General features: G+C 42.6%; 1 protein-coding gene across 1 annotated transcript in view; it reads right to left on the reverse strand.

Annotated features, from left to right (window-relative positions):
- Positions 1-3,527: 3,527 nt before the first annotated feature.
- Positions 3,528-23,705, reverse strand: part of LOC137369423 (RNA-binding E3 ubiquitin-protein ligase MEX3C) — a 58,457-nt gene continuing 38,279 nt past the window's right edge. The window contains exon 2 of the mRNA XM_068030623.1: positions 3,528-10,272. Within this exon, the coding sequence (XP_067886724.1) occupies positions 9,017-10,272 (1,256 nt within the window). The 3' untranslated portion in view covers positions 3,528-9,016. The remainder of the gene's footprint in view (positions 10,273-23,705) is intronic.

The following is a 23,705-nucleotide window of genomic DNA, read 5'->3' on the forward strand; positions in this document are numbered from 1 at the left end:
CGCCTCGGGCGCAGCCTAACAATGGTGTCGTTAAAACTGAACTCAACTATGCGAATTGTTACAACCAGGTTTCAGCAAGTTCTCCACATAAATGGTGAAGGATTCCTTCACATTTGCAAAGACCATACAGGACTTGCATATCAATAGCAATGCCATAGAGTCAGAGAGATACAGCACTGATAGAGGCCCTTTGGCCCATCGAGTCTGTGCTGACCATCAACCACCCATTTATACTAATCCTGCATTAATCCCATGTTCCCTACCACATACCCACCTTCCCTCAATTCTCCTACCACCTACCTACACTAGGGGCAATTTACAATGGCCAATTTACCTATCAACCTGCAAGTCTTTGGCTGTGGGAGGAAACCGGAGCACCCGGCAGAAACCCACGCGGTCACAGGGGGAACTTGTAAACTCCGCACAGGCAGTACCCAGAACGGAACCCGGGTCGCTGGAGTTGTGAGGCTCCAGTGCTAACCACTGTGCTCGCCTATTCACCAATGTACCACTTAAGAAAGTCAGATATTTGCACTGCAGCACTATACCATGGCGATCTAGACCTGCCGTCATTGCATGAATCAGTATTCATTGAATTATGAACTCAGCAACTTTGAAGGAATGTCACCTAACCTCCTTCCTCTTGCATATTTCCAATATGTAGTTGATACGTTGGTTATATTTGAATCCGCAGCTGCGGATTTAATATTTATATTATAATATATTAATAATTTCCTTATATGTCTTAATGGGCTCCACTCTGCACTCAAGTTCACCTTTGAAATAGAGCAGTCAAATGAGCTCCCTTTCCTTGACGTACTAGTTAAGAAATCTGCTAAGGGGTTCTCTACCATGGTCTACTGCAAATCTACCTTCACTGGTCAGTACGCGCATTGGGATTCTTACATTTCCACACGCTAGAAGACTGGCCCTTTTGGCAATCTCGTAAATAGGGCCCAAGCCATTTGCTCACCATGCAAACTTGATGCTGAAATAGGGCGAATCAAAGGCATCCTGCGTGACAATGAGTGATCTGATCATTTCTCGCTGTATATAGTGCAACCTTATGAATGGGCCTAAGGCTGTCATATTTGGTCCTGAAAACTGACCAATCTATGTCAGATTAGCCTGGAAGGGTAATGCATCCCACAAGTTTGAGAAACAGATGAAGCAGTAGCAACACGTGCGCTGTTCGCCACCAACAGGATGCTGCAGTCAAGCCAAAAAGACGCTTTGCCTATCTCACAAATGAGTAACGAGATATGAATTTCAATGCCAATGTGATGCTAGGTATATTAGGCTGTACATCCCAAAAACTGGCAGATCTCATCAAATGTGCCCTACCTGCTGTTCGCAACAGGTAAGTTACAGGCCATACCCAGCCAGCCTGTGCTTGAAAACTCAAAACAGTGTCCAACATTAGAGGTGACTCTGCGAATAGACATTTGCTAAATAATCCTTAGTGTGCTAAGAATGACACTGACAACCAATTTATGGTCATGAGTCGGGCTCGCAGTGTGGTGCATTTGCACGTACTGGAAGCTACTTATATCAATACATAGGGCCCTGTTTGTTGCAGACAGAAAGAATATGTACAAACATTGCACTTGTTTCAAATAAACAAAATAAGTGACAACCATTTGCTGGTTCATTCCTCAGGGCAATACCTTGACCAGAGTCAAGCTACCCAGTTTAAATTTCAAACAAGCTTGGCAGTTAACTGGTGCATTCTTCATGGCAATGCCTCTACCAGAGTCCACTTGCCAACCAATCAGCACTCTCTTCTCACAGTATAAATTTGTTGCTTCCCTTACATTGGTATTCTTGCAATTTGTCCTGACGAGTGCAAGATGAAAAGCTTTGACAAAATGTGTCTATTTTCAGCAAAACTCAAGTTTTGTACTATCAAAACGACTAAATTGATTACTCTTGCTTCTGAGCTGTGCTCCTTTGATAAAGTTGCTTGATGTTATCTGGAAAAAAAACTGTCAATGTCAATAAAATTAGAAAACCATAAGCCATATTGAAGTCACTGGTGATTCTTGACCTTCAAATCCAAGTAAATCCTTTCAAAGGGGAAAGAAAAATTCTAGAAAATTTCTCACCAACTGTTTATTGATTGAAACTGGCTCAGATAATTACTTTGATCCTGCTCATATTAGTTACCTTTTATGTGATCACGCCCCAGTCAAATGACACTTAACTCAGTCCATCTTTAGAGAGGTTTAAAAGAAGTACATGCACTTAAAACACAGCAATCAGAGTCCAGATTACAAGGGTATTCCTGGATACCACCACTGTGGTCATGGGAATCTTTTTTTTAAAAAAGGCGGCAACCAGATTGCTTAAGCACATGACTGACAATGAACCCATGTGGATGATGATGATATCTGTGACAAATTGCTTATTTGTAACAGCAAGTTATAAGAAGTTGATTCTCTGTACAAACTGGGTTACTATTAGGAGGCAGTGGTAGCTCCTGAACAATGTGCACTGAATGACAACAGTTCTAGAAGGCAATTTCAACCTAACCACACAGGTGGACAATTGATGGCATCATGACAGTTGCTTGTTTTACACTCCATTTTAGTGGAAAATAAAATTTGGCAAGGTGTAAAAACAAGTGGCTGATTTAATCAGTTTTCTGCTGGTAAGATTAGAAAGCAATTATTCCTCCCTGTCCCACCTCCACTGTCTGTGTTTGCCAAATAAATAAGCATAGAGATCGCCATACATTTGTGTAGTAGTCCTCCTCCCAAATGTGTACCTGCTGTAATTGTGAGCAGTTATGCGCATTTAGTGTACAGTATCACAGTAGGGGCACCAGAGGCAGGTAACAACTTGGCAGGGGGAATAAAGAGGGTGCAGAAGCTAGCAGCAACATTGACTGGGTGAGGGGGTGGGGCAGCTCAGCAAGATACATATAGAGGGGCAGAAAGGCATTTATTCACAGGTGTTTGAGTTTTTAGCACATGCAGTCCAATCCTGCGCGCCAGCTGTGGCTAAGCGAGTAGCACTCTTGCCCGAGTCACAGGGTTCTGGTTTCAAGTCCCACTCCAGGGCTTGAGCACAAAAATCAAGGCTAACACTCCGAGGGAGTGCTGCACTGTTGGAGGTGCAGTCTTTCAGATGAGATGTTAAAACCTGAGGCCCCATCTGCCTACTTGGGCGGATTTAAAAGATCCTATGGCACTATTTCAAAGATGAGCCCGGAAGTTATCCCTGGTGTCCTGGCTAATATTTATCTCTCATTTAATATCAAAAAAAATCTGGTCATTACCACATTGCTGTTTGTGGGGGTTTGCTGTGCACAAATTGGCTGTTGCATTTCTTACGTTACAATAGTGACTACACTGTAAAGGGTTTTGAGACGTCCAATAGTCAGGAAAAGCCCTATATAAATGCAAGTTGTTATTCATTCCTCAGCTTTTGTTTATCGCACACGCAACCAGACACTAATTACACTGAATCAGTCACCCTGTTGGAGTTCGGGTATGAGTATCAACACAAAACTCATACAAGTCAACTTTAATGGAAACCATCTTTATTAAGTAACTTTTAATATCAGAAAAATAAAACTCTTATAATTCTCTTTACAGCAAATATATATCAGTGCTTTGGCCATATTAAGTTAAAGGCCCTTTATAAAATATATGGTTTTAAACTTTACTCAATAAATTGAATTTATATCCCTATCGCTTCCCTACATATACATAACAAACGAGGTGTAGTAAAATTAGCAAATACTAAATTCTATTGGTATGTTTTTGCCATTCTCGGTTTGTGTTTTTAATAGAAATAGTACACATTATTTCCTTGGCTTGTCAATCATAGTGTACAATGCAATTTTAAAGTTTTATAGATACAAAATACATGCTCAGTGAACATTGGTTCATTATCTATTCCAAGATGGCAACTAGTGTTAATCTTAATACTGACATCAACTAGTCTACAAGCAAAAATTAGCAGTGAAGTTACGCATTACATCATAGATGCCATCAAGGCAATTCTCATACTGAAAAAATCTCGAAATAAAAACCTTTATTTTTGTAAACTTTGAATACGAAATGTAACTTCAAGTGGAAATAAAAATAAAACTGTATATCTACCAGATGAATATATCTATATTTACAAGTACAGAAGTTAAACTTGCCCTTGAGTGGAGAACAAAAAACATTTTTGTATTGAAGAAATAATGCTGTTGTACGGCAGTAGAAAAAATAAAATCTACTAGACCCTCCTCTTCCCTTTTCAAGCAATTACTCTGCCAATTTTCTCACCTTCCCTTATCTAAAGATAATGGCCATTTGCCAGGGTTTGGATTCACAGATGCTGATTACTTCCTGACATTTCACCAAAGTAGCCAAAGTGTGAGAACCTTCATAGACAGAATGTTAGCAGGGTGTTCAATTGCAGGAAATTTGGGGTTGCAATCAGGTTCCTAAAGCTCTGTCCAATTTCCATCTTACTAACCAGGGGATGCCAATTTAGTGCCTCAAATGCCACTCTTGCTGAAATCAGTTAACTCAGCACAGACATGGACTTCCTGCTCTGTATGGCAGAACTATTCACCAAATTGCTGAAACATTAGAGCTCCTCATGGCGGTTTCATCTACATTATTAAGCAAACAAGGAACATTTATTCAAGTCAAATCAATGTAAGTGATTTGTTATCCCTGCCCCTAATTTTCTTCTTGCTGTTATGTATCCTGCTCCTGGTAGGAGACGGGATGATCTGCAATGCAAACTTATCCCAGCTGCTACTCAAAGTGCAAAGGTATACATCACTTCCATATTGCATTTGTGTGAGAGCCTTCACAGAGCCTGGCTGAAGAACAGAAGTTCCTTCAATCAAAGTGGTGCAGTCAATAAGTAGTTCTGGGACAAAACTGCAAGCCTCCAACTAGGGCTCAAGCACCAGGCTACATACTTTGTAGTAAAGTTTAATATTTCCAAGTTATTTTCAATCAAATTACTAGAAATTGTAAGCCTTTCACTTCTGTTCCACTACTTATTTGGAACAATTTTGTTGGCTGAAAATACCAACAAAAAAGGATTTATATCCAGCTTGCAGTCATGTTTAATTTTCAATTTGCTTTTATGACAATTACACAGACTGACCACTGACAATACAATTAAAATAAGATTAGGGAATTGGAAAAAGAATGGTGCAGCCTCACACATCTGTTTCAGGAACAGGAATGCAAAATAAACTCTGGGAAAATGGTACAAGAGTGAGTGTAAAGTGCTAACCTACATTTCACAGTTTAACAGACCAGTCCCTCCAACAAACTGCCTAGCGAAGCAAGTCTGTCATCAATTAATGACATGGAGCAGATCCCTCTGGTTGACTAAGAACTGAGGTAAAGGTCCATAGCATGGAACTTCACTTGGAAACCAAATCCTTCCTTGTTGTGGAAGGAAGAAGAAAAAATAATTCAAATGCTATATATCTAGGGACGAGCAGTTTTCAGGAGACTTGTGTAAAGACAGTCCACCACACGAATAGTTTTGCAAGACACTTCCATTGAGAATATACAAGGTTGAGGGGAGGAAGCATGCACAATTTGATCTAAATAGTCAGTTATCTGGTTAAAAGTGACGTTGTCACATCACTCCCTAATGAGGAGTAAGTTATGCAAGAAGATTCTGTAATCTCGAGAGCCTATATTGTAACGGCAGCTGGAAAAAAATCAATTTCTTAAAAAAGAGCTTGAGGGAAAAAAACAAAAGCTTTTTAAAAAAAAACTACAGTTACTATACCTGATACAGGATGCTCCTACCAAGAGTTTAGAAAGCTAATTCTCTTGGGCTTTCCCATGCTACAAGTTACTTGGCTGATGCCTTGCTATTTTAAAGCTATATTGTGAATTTCCAAAGTACATGCTCTCAACTCTAGACAGAAGACATTCCCATCCTGAACCGGGTAAGAACTGATAATACACATTGATCTTGTAGTGGTATTGATTTCAGACATGGATATTTGATGGTATTTTTGAATTTTCCAAAGACAGTTAGAATATAACGCATTCCATTTTGATCAGTTACAAAATTAGATAGCATTCTGTATTTCTCCATGTGCTGCCAATGTTAAAATTCTCATTGACCATAAACTCCATTATACCACATGCAAAACCTATTTCATTTTTAAGCAGGCTAAATAGATTGACTAATGAATGTTCTGCTGTTGGGAAATCCATTATGCATCAGAAATAACAGATTTCAACAACTAAGTCTATCAGACAAGTTCCCATACAACAAGCGGATGTCAAAAAACCAGGTTGATTGCAAATTACAAGTGCACATCAGTCTGGCACATTTTGCCCATAAAACAAACAGGACAATGATTCCTCGTCAACACATACAAAAAAAAAACAAAATTGTAGGATTCATTACATTAGTTTGTTTTAAACCATATGCACAGGTTTCATCAATCCATCCAATTTACAGAAACTAACTAAAACCATGTGGTTTTTCCCCTCAATACCCAAATTCTTAAACGTGGAGGTATGTGGTGGCAAGCATTGTTTAAATATTGATCCTGTTGATAATCACTTACTCACCCTAAATCCAGCATCTTTATGGAATCGTAATGGGCACAGGTGTCCCTAAACCAATTCAACTTCAGCAGTTACCTAATTCTTGAGAATCACTGTTAACATGGACAGTGTAGAAATCAAACCAAGTTATTTGACATTTTAAAGGAATCAATTAAAAAAAGATGCTGTTTTCCACAGGTTGCACAATAAAACAAGCACAGCCAAATTGCAATTAAAACAAAAAAAGTGGTCCAATTAACCAACTGTTTTTCCCCAGCAGCTAACTCAGTTACTATGCAACAGAAAAAACCCACTGCAAATACTGCCAAACCAAGCAGTAGTTCTGCTTTAACTAAATTAAAACATTATCTTATAGTCGGGTGTTAATCACTGGTTTTACCTACTTCCTAAACTACCCTCAAAGATCTGCAGGTTCAGGAAGATCAGAACTCCAGATGCCCTGGACAGATCAGTATAGTATAAGCTAAGGTAAATGTGGTTAAATCTTGGTAGTGAATAGAATGTGGCCTTTTGAAAATCAAGAACATTAAACGAGATCTGCAAAACATCACAAATCCCAACAAAAATACTTTTCTCAGCTTCCTTAACAATGCAAGAATGAGAATTCTAAACTATGTTACAAGATGGGTACCTGGGGGCAGGGTATGGTTAATAACTGTATAATCATAGATTGATACAGCACAGAAGGAGTTTGGATTCCCTTCATCTGACTAGTTACTAATCTTGGATGGGCCAGCAGTAGGAAACACCAAGTTTCCCCTCAAAGGGGTGGGGGGAAGTGGTCAGCAACACCAAATGCTTCTGAAAATCTTGTAAAGTAGCATCATGGAAAGGAGGTTGTTACTGCTCAGTATTGACCTGTTTGGATAGAAGGAGATGATGAGTACAAAAAAAGTGTTATGGGACGAGAAAGGAAACGTCAAAGGAAGAAAGAGGCACTGTGTAGTCTCCCATAGGTAGAGACACAGTACAGTTAGAGGATGAAGATTAGTCATTCCTGGACAAGTGACTGAGGTTGCTGAAAGTTTTTTTAATCTTCAACTGCAGGGTTTTGCAGCTACTTTGAGGGGGCGAGGCATGACACTGGTTGTGGTCCACAAACCAACACATGCTGAAAATCACTCAGTCGTTCCATTAGCCAACTGCTTCCCCACAGGGAATGGGCCAAGAATCTAGAGGGAATTTTACTCTAGGAGCAGGAACGCATCATGCAGTAGTCTAGGTGCAAATTGCTTACCAACTTGGCTGAAGACAGAGACCCCAAAAGAAGAGAATGAGTAAGAGCTCATCTTCATTTCTCTCCCTATTGCTCAAAAAACTGAAAACTAAGTGCTCCCTCCTTCAATATTTATGGTGCATTTCTTGATTTTTCCTCACCACAGAAACTTGTGTGCATTCTGCACTTGTCTTCCCTTAGTTTATAGACAAGTGGTATGTGTTAGACACACAAGACAAGTAATACAACACAAGGTTGTAAATTGCTTGGTTCTGAAATGTGTGGTAGTCATTTATCACATTTCCCATCACAAGTACAATTTATTCAACATTTTTAAAATGTTACCTAATAAAGCAATTGGAAGTGGGGGGTGAGGGAAAAGAGAAAGAAAGAGAGAGGGAGAGAGAGGAGAAAAAAAAAAGAGCGAACTTTTCATAACTCACTAAAGAGCTAGCAGGTCTTCCTCTCCACAGATTTACAAATCATCTAGCGCACAGCTGATTTTACTCACTGCTTCACATCCATTACACTACTTCATTCATTTCTCCCAAGCCCCAATTTTGGACTTATATTGTCCATTTTCACTGCTCTACTTAAAGCCCTGGGAAAGTTCCATGGGTGCCAGCATTCTTCTATCTTACCCAAATGGACACTTTTCATGTTTTGAACCTACATAGGGTTTGAGGGTGTTGGTGGGGGTGGGGGGGGGGGGGGGGTGGAAGAAAGAGAAAAGTCAACAGGCTATTAGATCACTTGTTAGAGTGTATCGCAACTTCATTCACTTGTTTCCTCACCTAAATGTTCAGTTTCCAGTAGCAATAATTGCATAAAGTCAGAAATGGGAACAATGGCTGATTTTGCTTTTGTTAACATCCTTGCACTGCGAGAGATCAGCTAACCTGGCAGAGATTGGTGATCAAGCTTGAGGGTGTATATCTGGAAAAGGGGATGAGTGGTACAGTTTTAAAAAAAGCTCAAGGGCCGCTTTTACACTGTCAAGTACATTTTCAAATCCTGCATGTATATACTCAAATTAACTGACCCATCTTGCATCCATGGTATGAGTTTGCCAACAAAAAAAGGGTATTACCCAACTTTAAAATTTACAGAAAACTCGTAGCCTAATCCTACGAATCCAACTACATAACAGTCACATTTTAGCATTAGGAAGTTCAGAAAAGTACCAACATACATTCTCTCATCTTTGCCCAATCACCACCCTCCCAAGTAGTCCATTGAGTTAAGAGTAGATGCGAATGGCCTGAGTAACAGGTGTGTTGCACACTGGACACTTGGGCTCTTCCTTGTCGCAGATTCGGTTGGCACACTCCATACAGAAATGGTTGTGGCCACACGGCACCAGAGCTGCGATCACTTCACTTTCAAAGCAGACCACACAATCACGTTTCCCATGGGCCACACCAGAGCCAGACGAGTCGGTGGGTGAACCGGAAGTGCTGCCATTGGAGGAGGAGTAGCTTGTACCATTGGAGAAGGCAGAGATGTATACTGGAAGCTCAACTTGACTAACCATGTTCAAAGGGCCACTGCATGGCCTTCTGGAAAGGGGGAACTCTATGCTTTCAATAAAGGTTGGTGATAGACGAGGGGTAGTGGGTTGGCTGTCACGGGCTATTGTGCCAGTTGTCGATTCATTACCAAAGCCAACAGGATTTGCCTGTTCGAATGGACACCAGATCACAGATTGAGCCGTGGCTGGAAGGGGGTCAAAGGCAGGAGATTCAAACCCCAGATCTTCAGAGCTCATGGTTGCAAACGATTCTCCAAACCAGAAACCACCTGCGCTGAATGGACTTGTTGGGCTGAAGTCAGTCATCTGGTTACTTCCAAAGTAGGAATCGGTTGATCCACTACCGAGAGAGCTCGAACTGTCATTTCGGTAGCTGGAGAGAAGTCTATTACGGGCAGGAGGAATTGAGTTCATCTTCCCCCACGTGGACTCAAACGCACTGCTGTCGAAACTCACGTCTGTGCCATTGGAATGGAAGTCGTTTTCTTCATTGATTTCAATATAATTGCCAGTACGAACAGCAATGTGTGCTTCTATCTCCTCCCTGGCCCGATCAACATTTTCAGGCATGCCAGTCACTTCGAATACTGGCTCTTTATCACGGCTGGGAGTGACTATGTACGTATGGGTTTGTTGCTGAATGCGCTTAATTGTGGCACCCTTGGGCCCTACCACCAGACCCACCACACGGTAGGGCACTCGTACCTGAATGGTGGTTTGCCCAGGCAGATTTGGGGTGCCAGGTACAGAGAGGCCAGCTATTCCAGGTGCAGCCCCAGGCACAGCTCCATTTTTGTTTCTTGATGCTCGGATCATTGAGAAATGTTCTGCAGCTGAAATTATCTCTCTTTTAGCCATGGCCACATCCTCCTTCCTCCCAGTGACGACAAAAATGGGCTCCTCTCCTCTAACTGGAGTCTTGATGTAGGTGTTGGTTTTTGCTCTCAGTGCCTTGATTTTGCAACCTTCAGAAAATTAAGGGTGGGGGTGTGGGAAAGAGGAAGAAAAAAATTCAAGTTAGTAAAACATCTAAATATACAAGATATGCTGTCTGTATTTGCAACACAAACAGGTTTGCACTAATCATAATTAGCTTCCTCAAACAGCATTTCCTGGTATTTTACACTTAATTTTTCAGCCTAATTTAAGATATTTTGTTTTGTTTTTTAGTTTTTTTGTTTTAGAGATACAGCACTGAAACAGGCCCTTCGGCCCACTGAGTCTGTGCCAACCATCAACCACCCATTTATACTAATCCTACACTAATCCCATATTCCTACCATATCCCCACCTGTCCCTATATTTCCCTACCACCTACCTTCACTTGGGGCAATTGCTAATGGCCAATTTACCTATCAACCTGCAAATCTTTGGCATGTGGGAGGAAACCCACGCAGACACAGGGAGAACTTGCAAACTCCACACAGGCAGTACCCAGAATTGAACCCGGGTCGCTGGAGTTGTGAGGCTGCGGTGCAAACCACTGCGCCACTGTGCAGGATTTAATAACAGAACAAAACAAACACAGCCCAGGCAGAAATTTTGCACTTTAAAAAGAAAAGTAACTTAATTTCATTCCCATGCAGAACACTGAAACCCCATTTAACATTCTTTTCCTTCACTTGGTCAACACATCAAAAGGAATGGCAAAAAAAAGAAATCAAGGTGCGAGTGGGGCAGAAGGAAGATGATGAGATTTAAAAAAGGCAGAATTAATCTGCAATGCACTGCTTGAAAGGGTGATTTCAAAAGGGAATTGGATTAATATTTGAAAAAGGAAAAATCTGCAAGGCTATGGGGATGCAAAGCAGTGGGTCTAATTAGATTTTTCAAAGGGGTGGCACGGTTGGTACCAGATGGGCAAATACCAAAAAGAGGACAAAGTTGGTCATATGTTGCAAATGTTCTGGAACACAATGTCGTACGATGAAGATATTAAACTTCAAACTCTTACAATCAACTTGCAAGATGCAAATACTTGCTCCTGCTGTGCATTCCTCATACAATGACAGAAGTCCAGTTCACATTAAGCGGCAAGTCTACTCAATCCGGAATGCACTACAGGAAAGAATTAGTATGTTTTGTGATCACATTACACTAAGCTCATGGCTCTGAAAATAATCTAGAAAACTCCTCTCAGACAGACAAGAGGCCTCAAATTTGAACACATTTATGCACATCAGATTCCAAGCACTAAAATAAAAGCAAAATACTGTAGATGCTGGAAATCTGAAATAAAAACAAGAAATGCTGGAACCACTCAGCAGGTCTGGCAGTATCTGTGGAAAGAGAAGCAGAGTTAACGTTTCGGGTCAGTGACCCTTCTTCAATTCCGAAGAAGGGTCACTGACCCGAAACGTTAACTCGGCTTCTCTTTCCACAGATGCTGCCAGACCTACTGAGTGGTTCCAGCATTTCTTGATTTTAAGCACTTATGCTGTCACCACCTCAGCCTATGTAGGCTCTGAATCAGCACTGGCCTGAAGGGGGACCAGCACATATAGTAAAGAACTAAATGAGTGAAGTATGACTAGCCTCAGGAAGTAGCAAATACAATATGATGCTAACACAGCATTGTGCTCTCTACCAAATGTATAACAAGCAGCTTCCTGTTCAGTTCATTAACGGAACAAGGCAACTCCCTCCAAAACCCATCTTCTGGAAAAGATTTGAGCACTTTTAATTTCTATTGTGTTGAGTGTATCTTTTGTCTTTTTAAACTCATCCATGGGATGTGGGCATTGCTGGCTAGGCTAGCATTTATTGCATATCCCTAATTGCCCTAGAGAAGGTGGTGGTGAGCTGCCTTCTTGAACTGCTGCAGTTCATGTGAGGTAGGTACACCCACAGTGCTGTGAGGCAGGGAGTTCCAGGATTTTGACCCAGCGACAGTGAAGGAATGGCAATATAGTTCCAAGTCAGGTTGGTGTGTGACTTGGAGGGGAACTTGCAGGTGTTGTTGGTCCCATGCATTTTCTGCCCTTGTCCTTCTAGTTGGTAGAGGTCGTGGGTTTGGAAGGTGCTGTCTAAGGAGTCTTGGTGCAATGCTGCAGTGCATCTTGTAGATGGTACACACTGCTGCCACTGTGCGTTGGTGGTGGAGGGAGTGAATGTGTGTGAATGGGGTGCCAATCAAGTGGGCTGCTTTGTCCTGGATGGTGTCGAGCTTCTGGAGCGTTGTTGGAGCTACAGCCATCAACGCAAGTGGAGAGCATTCCATCAATACTCCTGACTTGTGCCTTGTAGATGGTAGACAGGCTTTGGGGAGTCAGGAAGTGAGTTACTTGCCGCAGGATTCCGAGCCTCTGACCTGCTGTTGTAGCCTCGGTATTTATATGACTACTCCAGTTCAGTTTCTGGTCAACGGTTACCCCCGCACCCCCACCCAGGATGTTGATAGTGGGGGATTCAGCAATCGTAATGCCATTGAATGTCAAGGGGAGATGGTTAGATTCTCTCTGGTTGGAGATGGTCATTGGCTGGCACTTGTGTTGCACGAACATTACTTGCCACTTATCAGCCCAAGCCTGGATATTGTCCAGAACTCACTGCATTTCTACACGGACTGCTTCCGGATCTGCAGAGTCACGAATGGTGCTGAACATTGTGCAATCATTAGAGAACATCCCCACTTCTGACCTTAAGATTGAAGGAAGGTCATTGATGAAGCAGCTGAAGATGGTTGGGCCTAGGACACTACCCTGAATAACTCATGCAGTGATTGTGCTGGAGCTCAGATGATTGACCGCCAACAACCACATTCATTTGTATTAGGTATGACTCCAACCAGCGGAGAGTCCCCCCCTCAATTCCTATCGACCTCAGTTTTGCTAGGGCTCCTTGATTCCATACTCAGTCAAATGCTGCCTTGATGTCAAGGCCAGTCACTCTCATCTCACATAGAGTTCAGCTCTTTTGTCCATGTTTGAACCAAGGCTGTAATGAGGTCAGGAGCTGAGTGGCCCTGGCGGAACCCAAACTGAGCGTCACGGAGCAGGTTATTGCTAAGCAAATGCCGCTTGATGACACCTTCCATCACTTTACTGATGATTGAGAGTAGACTGATGGTGATAATTGGCTGGATTGGACTTGTCCTGCTTTTTGTGTACAGGACATACCTGGGCAATTTTACACATCGCCGGGTAGATGCCAGTGTTGTAGCTGTACTGGAACAGCATGGCTAGGGGTGCGGCAAGTTCTGGAGCACAGGTCTTCAGTACTATTGCCGGAATATTGTCAGGGCCCATAGCCTTTGCAGTATCCAGTGCTTTCATTCGTTTCTTGATATCACGTGGAGTAAATCGAATTGGCTGAGGTCTGGCATCTGTGATGCCGGTGACTTCAGGAGGAGGCTGAGATGGATCATCAACTCGGCACTTCTGGCTGAAGATTGTTGCAAATGTTTCAGCCTTATCTTTTGCACTGATGTGTTGGGCTCCATCATTGAGGATGGGGATATTTGTGGAGCCACCTCCTCCAGTTAGTTGTTTAATTGTCCACCACCATTCATGGCTGGATGTGGCAGGACTGTAGAACTTAGATCTGATCTGTTGGTTATGGGATCGTTTAGCTGTGTCTATCGCATGCTGCTTGTTTGGCATGCAAATATTCCTCTGTTGTAGCCTCACCAGGTTTGACACCTCATTGAGATATGCCTGGGGTGCTGCTCCTGACATGCCCTCCTGCACGGTTTCTCTCTTGACTTGATGGTAATGGTAGAGCGGGGAATATGCCGAGCCATGAGGTTACAGATTGTGGTTGAGTACAATTCTGCTGCTGTTGATGGCCCACAGTGCCTCATGGATGCCCAGTTTTGCATTGCTAGATCTGTTGCATGCCAATCTGTAGCACAGTGGTAGTGCCACACGCGATGGAGTCTATCCTCAATGTGAAGGCAGGAGTTAGTCTCCACAAGGACTGTGCGGTGGTCACTCCTACCAATACGGTCATGGACAGATGCATCTGTGGCAGGCAGATTGGTGAGGACAAGGTCAAGTATGTTTTTCCCTCTTGTTGGCTCCTTCACCACCTGTCATATACGCAGTCTAGCAGTTATGTCCTTTCGGACCTGGTCAGCTCAGGTCAGTAGTGGAGCTACCGAGCCACTCTTGGAAATGGACATTGATGTCCCGAACCCAGAGTACATTCTGTGCCCTTGCCACCCTCAGTGCTTCCTCCAAGTGGCGATCAACATGGAGGAGTACTGATTCATCAGTTGAGGTGGTGGTAATCAGCAGGCGGTTTCCTTGCCCATGTTTGACCTGATGCCATGAGACTTCATGGGGTCCAGAATCAATGTTGAGGACTCGCAAAGCAACTCCCTCCCGACTGTATACCATTGTGCCACCACCTCTGCTGCGTCTGTCCTGCCGGTGGGACAGGACATACCCATGGATGGTGATGGCAGTGTCTGGGACATTGTAAGGTATGATTCCGTGAGTATGACTGTCAGGCTGTTGCTTGACAAGTCTGTGGGACAGCTCTCCCAACTTTGGCACAAGCCCCCAGATGTTAGGAAGGAGGACTTTGCAGGGTAGACAGGGCTTGGTTTGCCATTGTCGTTTCCGGTGCCTAGGTCGATGTCGGGTGGTCTGTCCGGTTTCAATCTGTTTTCTGTCAAAAAGAAGTGTGTTTCAAGAGCTCCGCCACTGCAAAATACAGCATTTTGAAAACAAGCTAAAATTTCTTAGAATTTAAATAAGCTCGAATAGAGAACTTTTATGGACATTATGAAAGCAAATTGATTTTTTTCCAGCAGCTTAATTTTGATCAGAGGCATCTTTTAATGGGCTGTGCCTCCTCCTTCCGCGAAGAAACATTGCACTTCATTAAATCAGATCTTGTAAAGTCAATATACAACTGGTTTTAATCAAAATCCTAATTTGGACCAGTTGAGTACCATGGCCAGCTGTTGTCGTACTCAGCTGCAATCTTCCTTCAAATGTAGTAGGTTGAGAGGCAGAACACAGTTACGTTTTAAAGTAGGTGCTGGGGAACTCAAACAAGCTAACTGGGGTGGCAGGAGTACCCCGCCCGCATGCCTGTGATTTTACAGACACACATTCTTCCTACCTCAAACAAAAAACACTCCTGCAAGGAGAACATTTACTAATCTAGAATTTCCAAAATGCAAGCAAAGTCAGTCAGAGACAAGCACATCTATATTGATCAACTTTTGGTGCTTTGAATCTGCCCCCCGCCACCAATCCCCCAAAAAAGCAGCTTCAGTGATGCTGGTATCTACTGTTGCTGGCAGCAGACACAGTTGTAGTAGAATTAAAAATAGTGCAGAATTACAAGAAAGACTTCATAGTCAAGCACTCCTGAAGAAACCAATTAGAGCATGCAAGGTTTCCACTGCACATCAGCAGGAAGTTGAAAATGTTGAAGCAGAAAATGGGTCTTATTTTTCCCCTAAATGGAATGAAAGATTAAAAGTTGCAACCATTAAAAACAAAAATTTAAAAAAATTATCACCCTCAACACCTATGCAGTTTCTTCAAGAAAATGAATACCCAAGTCTTTTTCTATTAGGGTTTGCAGTCAAATTTCACAGCTCTTGCATTGTCAGAAGAGAAGAGTTTTATGGGTTATGCATGGTTGGGAATTAGAGTTGAAGTTTCAAATGCTAGTTTTGTATGCTTTCCAGCTAATGTTAACTATGTACTTAACTTTGAATAATGCTTGAATACATACTTAGTATGCTATTGTACGAGTAATGCAATGAAATATTCAGATAAACGCTCATGGAGGAAAAGCCCACGAGTTAATCTATGCCTTTTTAAAGCTGGTTTAACCAATGGAGTTCTCATTTCCATTCTGCTGACATAACCCTCATTTAATCTCTGTTATTCAGTATACTGAAATTAAATATTTTGCTAGATAAAATTTCAATAAGCAAATTTTTATATTTTGGTAATTACTATTGGAGGTTTCTAGAGTGAAAACTAATTTTTGAATGGTTGGGATATGGCATATACCAAAAGTTTTACAGATTTTTAAAAATATGAATTTGCAAACCTTCTCAATTTCACAAGAATCAATACAATTTACACAAACAGTGGACAATGATACATACGCGCAACATCCAAAACAGCACATACTTTAGTAGTACTTTGAATTCTACAGGTGGTGGTCAAACAGAGCCCCACCTCCAAACCAAAAGGAATATTTCTACTGCATTTTGCAATAGTTAGGAGATTTTCCAAATGCCCAATTCAACTGTAATGGAAATTCCACACAAGTGACCAATTTTCTATAGTTTAGATTTGATGGTGGAGGTGCGAAGAAAGGAGTTTCAGGGTAGACAGTTGATGAACAATGAATTCTGAAAAAAAGGGTTCCACGTTAGTCTACAGGCTGTGACCTTGATGTTGAACATCGGTCAGATGTTGGGTCCATTAAATAAGGCTGCTTGGTGGAGGCGTAATTCATTGTGATGAACACAAAGCCATGGAGTAAGCAGTACATTACGGGGTGGGGGGGGGGGGGGGGGGAGAAAAGAGATGAGAACGCGGGGGGGGGGGGGGGGGGGGTAGATGAGAACACGAGAGGGGGAGAGAATGAGAGAACGAGGGAGATTACAAGCCTCAGTAGATTACTCAGTCTTACTAACATACTTCATAAATAGGCAGAAGGAAAATAAAAATTATGAAAACTGAAACGAATGGGAGTTTTAAAAGGACAAGGCACAGTGGTTAGCACCGCAGCCTCACAGCTCCAGGGACCCGGGTTCAATTCTGGGTACTGCTGTGCGGAGTTTGCAAGTTCTCCCTGTGACCATGTGGGTTTTCGCCGGGTGCACCGGTTTCCTCCCACAGCCAAAGACTTGCAGGTGATAGGTAAATTGGCCATTGTAAATTGCCCGTAGTGTATGTAGGTGGTAGGGAATATGGGATTACTGTAGGGTTAGTATAAATGGTTGGTCGGCACAGACTCAGTGGGCCGAAGGGGCCTGTTTCAGTGCGGTATCTCTAAATAAATAAATAAAATAAATAAATAAATAAATAAGTGATCAGGGCCACTTGGGGCGTTAAAATTTATGATCCTGGAAGATCTTGAATTCTTCAGGAGAAGCAAGTGAGAAGGGATACAAGGAAAAAGCTGGTAAGCAGGTGTAACTGGACTGCTGAGAAAACTGGCACAAACTTGGTGGGTCAAGTGGCCTCCTCCTGCACTGTACTCCACGATCTAAGAAGTTACACAAATGCACTTCAGTTAAGACTTATATTAAAAAAAAACTAACACTAGGGATGCAGATTTGACCACTAGGTCATAAGATGGACAATGGTTTGCTGTATGGCGAACAAGGGTATGTGAAAACAAGAAAGTCGCGTTAAAAAAAAACAAAAATAAATTGGAAACACCCATGCAGTTTGGAATTAAAATCTGTCAACATAATGTGTCACTGTTTCACATTGCCACAAGAGGTAGTGCACATCTCAACGTGGAATTTTTTTTTTTTATATATAAAGTGATTCAGACAACATATAGGAAATTTATGTTGTGGCACCCTCAGGCGAAAGTAACCACAGAATGACTAGGTGTGGCAATATCTTGGGGCTCAAATACTGAACATCAGAAGCCAGGTTTTAGAAAGTTCCCTTTCAGTAATGAGAACACAGCTTGGACAAATTGATGGATTTGTGAGCAGAAAGGTTTGTTCAACACTCAAACAGGGCGGCACAGTGGCGCAGTGGTTAGCACCGCAGCCTCACAGCTCCAGCGACCCAGGTTCAATTCTGGGTACTGCTTGTGTGGAGTTTGCAAGTTCTCCCTGTGTCAGTTTTCTCCGGGTGCTCCGGTTTCCTCCCACAAGCCAAAAGACTTGCAGGTTGGTAGGTAAATTGGCCATTATAAATTGCCCCTAGTATAGATAGGTGGTAGGGAAATATAGGGGCAGGTGGGGATGTGGTAGGAATATGGGATTAGTGTAGGATTAGTATAAATGGGTGGTTGATGGTCGGCACAGACTCGGTGGGCCGAAGGGCCTGTTTCAGTGCTGTATCTCTAAACTAAACTAAACTCCAGAGAACAAGTTGATAAACTTCGAAAACAAAATACTAAGCATGCAGGATAGAGCCATAATAGTGTAACTGTCATGCAGATCCCCCACCTGCCATGAACGAGGCATATTAATTTTGTCATATGAACATTGATTTGAAAACTGCTCAAGTGAAGAAAAGGCTCGTTTAAAAAAAAAATCACCAGGCCCTTGGCTGGAAAAACATTTGCATATTAACAGACAGTGATTGTGGAGGCAAAGATTTACTTCCCTTATCCAATTTAACCCACAATGAACTTTGAGCACCAGACATTGAAGGCGAGGGAGCTCAAATTTCAGGATGATTCCTAGGATGGCCGAATCCACAGACAGATGTGGTCAGACCAGCTGGTCACATGACTAGCCTGCTTGGCAACCTGGTTTTTCTGAATTGTACGAACAGAGAGACTGCAGAATGCTCCTGGATTGAAGACTTCTCCTGCCTGTCTGCTCTCGTCTTTTTCTCACAAGCCTCTGGACCCACTGAGGACACATGGATCCCATGAGAGAAAAGTCTCCTACATCAAACAAGGTTTAAGAATACTGGTCCCCAACGAAAAGCAAGATCTATCTACGATAAAGGACTCTGCAGCGAGCTCCAAGAACAGTAACCAAAACCATCTTCAGATTTGCCTCAAACTTTTCCACTTTATTCCTTCTGCTCTTTTCTGTCTCTATCTGCATGTGTGTATTGCGTATGCATGCTAGTGTGGGCGTGTTGCCCATCCATAGGCGTTAGCCGAATTAGAGTTTTAAGTTTAATAAATTTCAACCTTTTTTCTTTAAACCCAAGAAAACTTGTTTGGCTAGTTTCTTTGCCTTATAATTGGAAGTTAGTGAACAAGGATTCAGAAAGGGGGAGCTAAAAAATCTGTTTAAAATTAAACCCCGTTATGTTAAGACCAGGTGAAGGCGGAGGGGGAATCCTTGACCCCTTTCTCACCTGGTTGTAACAGTAACCCTTAAGGTTGTGGTGAGGTGGGGGAAGTATTGAGACCACTAGTGTCTATAATTTGATAAACTTGATTCAGAAGCTGAATGCAAATTTGTAAAGTCTACAAATAACAAACAGAGGACTAGTGAAATCGGGGGAGGAAGCTCAATAAATACAAAAGTATGTTGGATAAAATAAGTAGGATTGCAGAACCATGGCAGATATTCTGTCATGGGGTGCTCGACTGCAGAGACTCCTGTTATATTCCATTCATTCAATATCAGTATATGAATGATCAAATATCCCCTGAAAATGCCTGCCGCTGCTTAACTACAGTCTTACCTTTTAACCTATTTTCTCAGTCCCCTTTAGCCAACTGTCTTCATACCCTTGTAATTGCCTTTATTTAAGTTTAAGACACTAGTTATGGACCCACATTTCTCACCCTCAAACTGAATGGGAAATTGTCATTTTATGATCAGTCTTCCCTGGAGGATCCTAACCTAGGAGTTCTTTAATTAATCGTCTGATTACACATTACCAGGTCCAAAACAGCCTAAAACTTACCAGGGACCAGAACGCATTTTCTAAGATACGGTCCTGAATAACCATGAACTCATCCTCCAGGCTACCTTTGTCAATTTGATCTGTCCAATTGATGTGAAGATTAAAAATCACCCACAATTATTGCCATACCTTTCTTGCAAACCCCAATATTTCCTGATGTATACTCTGTCCTACTTTGTAGCTGTTAAGGGGCCTATAAACTAATCCCAGTCCTGACTTCTTTCCTTTGCTGCTTCTCATCTCTACCCAAACTGATTCTACATCTTGATCTTCTGAAATAAAATAATTTCTCACTATTGTACTGATCTCATCCTTTAACAACAGAGCTACTCCACCTCCCTTTCCTTTCGTCCTGTCCTTCTGAAATGTCAAATACCCTTCAATATTCAGATCCCTGTCTTGGTCACCTTGTAACCATGTCCCTACAATGGCTATCACATCATACTCACTTATTTCTACTGGTGCTATCAATTCACCCATCTTGTTACAAATGCTGTGAGCATTCAGATAAGAGCCTTTAATTCTGTCTTACTATTTTTCACCTACTCTGACTTCACATGCTGGTGCAGTCAGATTTGTACGCTCTGTCCTTTCCTGTCAAACTCTGGTTCTCATCACCCTGCACCATTTTCCTTTTCTTTTCTCCAACTTTCCAAATCTCCCCTCACATGAACCTTTCCCCACTATTGAGTGTAAAGCCCTCCCTACAGCCCCAGTTATACAATTCACCAAGACACTGCACGGTTCAAGTGAAGGCTGCCCCAACAGTACAGCTCCCTCTTTCCCCAGTTCTGGTGCCAGTGCCCTATGAAGCGAAACCCAATTCTCCCACACCAATCTTTGAGCCAGGCATTCAACTCTCTGATCTTATTTACCCCAAGCCAATTTGCTCGTGGGTCAGGTAGTAATCCAGAGATTACTATCTTTGTGGTTCTGCTTTTAATTTAGCACCTAGCTGCTCATACTTCCTCAGCAGAACCTCTTAATCCTACCCGCGTGGACCACGATAACTGGGTCTTTTCCCTCCTACTCCAAGTTCCTCTCCAACCCCAAAATGTCTTAACCCTGGCACCGGGCAGGCAACAACCATCTGGACTCAAGCTCTCGGCTGCGCAGAACTGTATCTATCCCCCTAACTATACTGTCTTCTACTACAACTATAATCCTTTCAATTCCCCCACTTAAATGGCCCCCTGCAGCACAATGTCATGGTCCGTTTGCTCAACCTCCCTGAAGTCCCTGCTCTCATCCATACAAGCTGCAAGAACAATGAACCTGTTGGACGATTGCAAGGGCTGAGGCTCCTCCAGTGCTACCTTCTGGATCCCCACACCTGCTTCATTAGTGATCACACCCACCTGTTCCTGACAGACCAAATCTGAAGTACTTAACTCAAGGGGTGTGACTGCTTCCTGGAACAAAGTGACCAAGTAAATTTCTCCCTCCCTGATGCATCGCAGTGTCCAAAGCTCAGATTCCAGCTCAGCAACTCTGAACCAAAGTCCCTCCAGTCGCAGACACTTACTGTGGAGGTTGTGGATCACACTGGCACCCACCAGCTCCCACATGCTACAGCTGCAACACAACAGCACACTACCATCTCTATTGTGTTTTATTTAACTAATTAGGTTTAAGTTTTGAAATATAACTAAATTGCCTATTTAGTTTTTAATCTAGGTAATAACCTTGTTTAATGTATCAAATTCAATTATATGCTTTAGGTCTTCATTAATTTAGTCCAGTTCTAATTTAACCCTATTTGTTTATTACTTACTTTTTATTTGTCAAGCAGTACCTCTTACCCCCACCTCACTGAATTCCCAATTCTTTTCAGCAAGGTTAAGACCATCTGATCAGCTGCCACTCCCCATCTTTACCCTCTCCCATGGGCCAAACTTCCACCAAGGATCCCCCTTCCCTAGCCTTGAACTTTTATCTTTCACTAGTTTCTCTATCTCCCCTCATGCCCTCTCCGAGCTAGTCTTGTTTATGGGACCCACTTCCTGCTCTCTTGACCCTATTCCCACTGAACTACTGAACACCTAACCTCCCTTCCTGGCTCCCATATGAGCAGACATCATTAATGGCTCTCCCCTCAGGTCTGTCCCTCTCTCCTTCCAATGTGCTGTCATCACCGCTCAAGAAAACAAGCATTGATCCCTCCATTCTTGCAAATTACTGTCCCATCTCGAATCTCCCTTTCCGCAAAGGGAAAATCCTTGAACGTGTTTTAAGGTACTTGTGGATAAGGATAAGAGTAGTCCTCAGGTGAAGGTGCAAAATTGGGGGAAGGCTAATTATAACAATATTAGGCAGGAACTGAAGAATTTAGATTGGGGGTGGCTATTTGAGGGTAAATCAACATCTGACATGTGGGTGTCTTTCAAACGTCAGCTGATTAGAATCCAGGACCAGCATGTTCCTGTGAGGAAGAAGGATAAGTTTGGCAAGTTTCGGGAACCTTGGATAACGCGGGATATTGTGAGCCTCGTCAAAAAGAAAAAGGATGCATTTGTAAGGGCTGGAAGGCTAGGAACAGACGAATCCCTTGAGGAATATAAAGACAGTAGGAAGGAACTTGAGCAAGGAGTCAGGAGAGCGAAAAGGGGTTATGAGAAGTCATTGGCAAAAAGGATTAAGGAAAATCCCAAGGCTTTTTATACGTATATAAAGAGCAAGAGGGTAACCAGGGAAAGGGTTGGCCCACTCAAGGACAGAGAATGGAATCTATGTGAGGAGCCAGAGGAAATGGGCGAGGTACTAAATGAGTACTTTGCATCAGTATTCACCAAGGAGAAGGATTTGGTGGATGATGAGCCCAGGGAAGGGAGTGCAGATAGTCTCAGTCATCTCATTATCAAAAAGGAGGTGGTGTTGGGTGTCTTGCAAAGCATTAAGGTAGATACGTCCCCAGGGCCTGATGGGATCTACCCCAGAATACTGAGGGGGGCAAGGGAAGAAATTGCTGGGGCCTTGACAGAAATCTTTGCATCCTCATTGGCTACCGGTGAGGTCCCAGAGGACTGGAGAATAGCCAATGTTGTTCCTTTGTTTAAGAAGGGTAGCAAGGATAATGCAGGAAATTATAGGCCGGTGAGCCTTACGTCAGTGGTAGAGAAATTATTAGAGAGGATTCTTTGGGACAGGATTTATTACCATTTGGAAACAAATGGACTTATTAGCAAGAGGCAGCATGGTTTTGTGAAGGGGAGGTCGTGTCTCACTAATTTGATTGAGTTTTTTTGCTGAAGTGACAAAGATGATTGATGAAGGAAGGGCAGTGGATGTTATCTATATGGACTTCAGTAAAGCCTTTGACAAGGTCCCGCATGGCAGACTGGTACAAAAGGTGAAGTCACATGGGATCAGAGGGGAGCTGGCAAGATGGATACAGAACTGGCTCGGTCATAGAAGACAGAGGGTAGCAGTGGAAGGGTGCTTTTCTGAATGGAGGGATGTGACTAGTGGTGTTCCGCTGGGATCAATGCGGTTTGTAATATATACATAAAATGATTTGGAGGAAAATGTAGCTGGTCTGATTAGTAAGTTTGCAGATGACACAAAGGTTGGTGGAGTTGTGGACAGTGATGAGGATTGTCAGAGGATACAGCAGGATATAGATCAGTTGGAGACTTGGGCGGAGAAATGGCAGATGGAGTTTATTCCGGACAAATGTGAGGTAATGCATTTTGGAAGGTCTAATGCAGGTGGGAAGTATACAGTAAATGGCAGAACCCTTAGGAGTATTGACAGGCAGAGAGATCTGGGCGTACAGGTCCACAGGTCACTGAAAGTGGCAACGCAGGTGGATAAGGTAGTCAAGAAGGCATACGGCATGCTTGCCTTCATCGGTC

Source organism: Heterodontus francisci, chromosome 1 (genome assembly GCF_036365525.1).
Source record: "Heterodontus francisci isolate sHetFra1 chromosome 1, sHetFra1.hap1, whole genome shotgun sequence".
In the NCBI taxonomy this organism is placed as follows: domain Eukaryota; kingdom Metazoa; phylum Chordata; class Chondrichthyes; order Heterodontiformes; family Heterodontidae; genus Heterodontus; species Heterodontus francisci.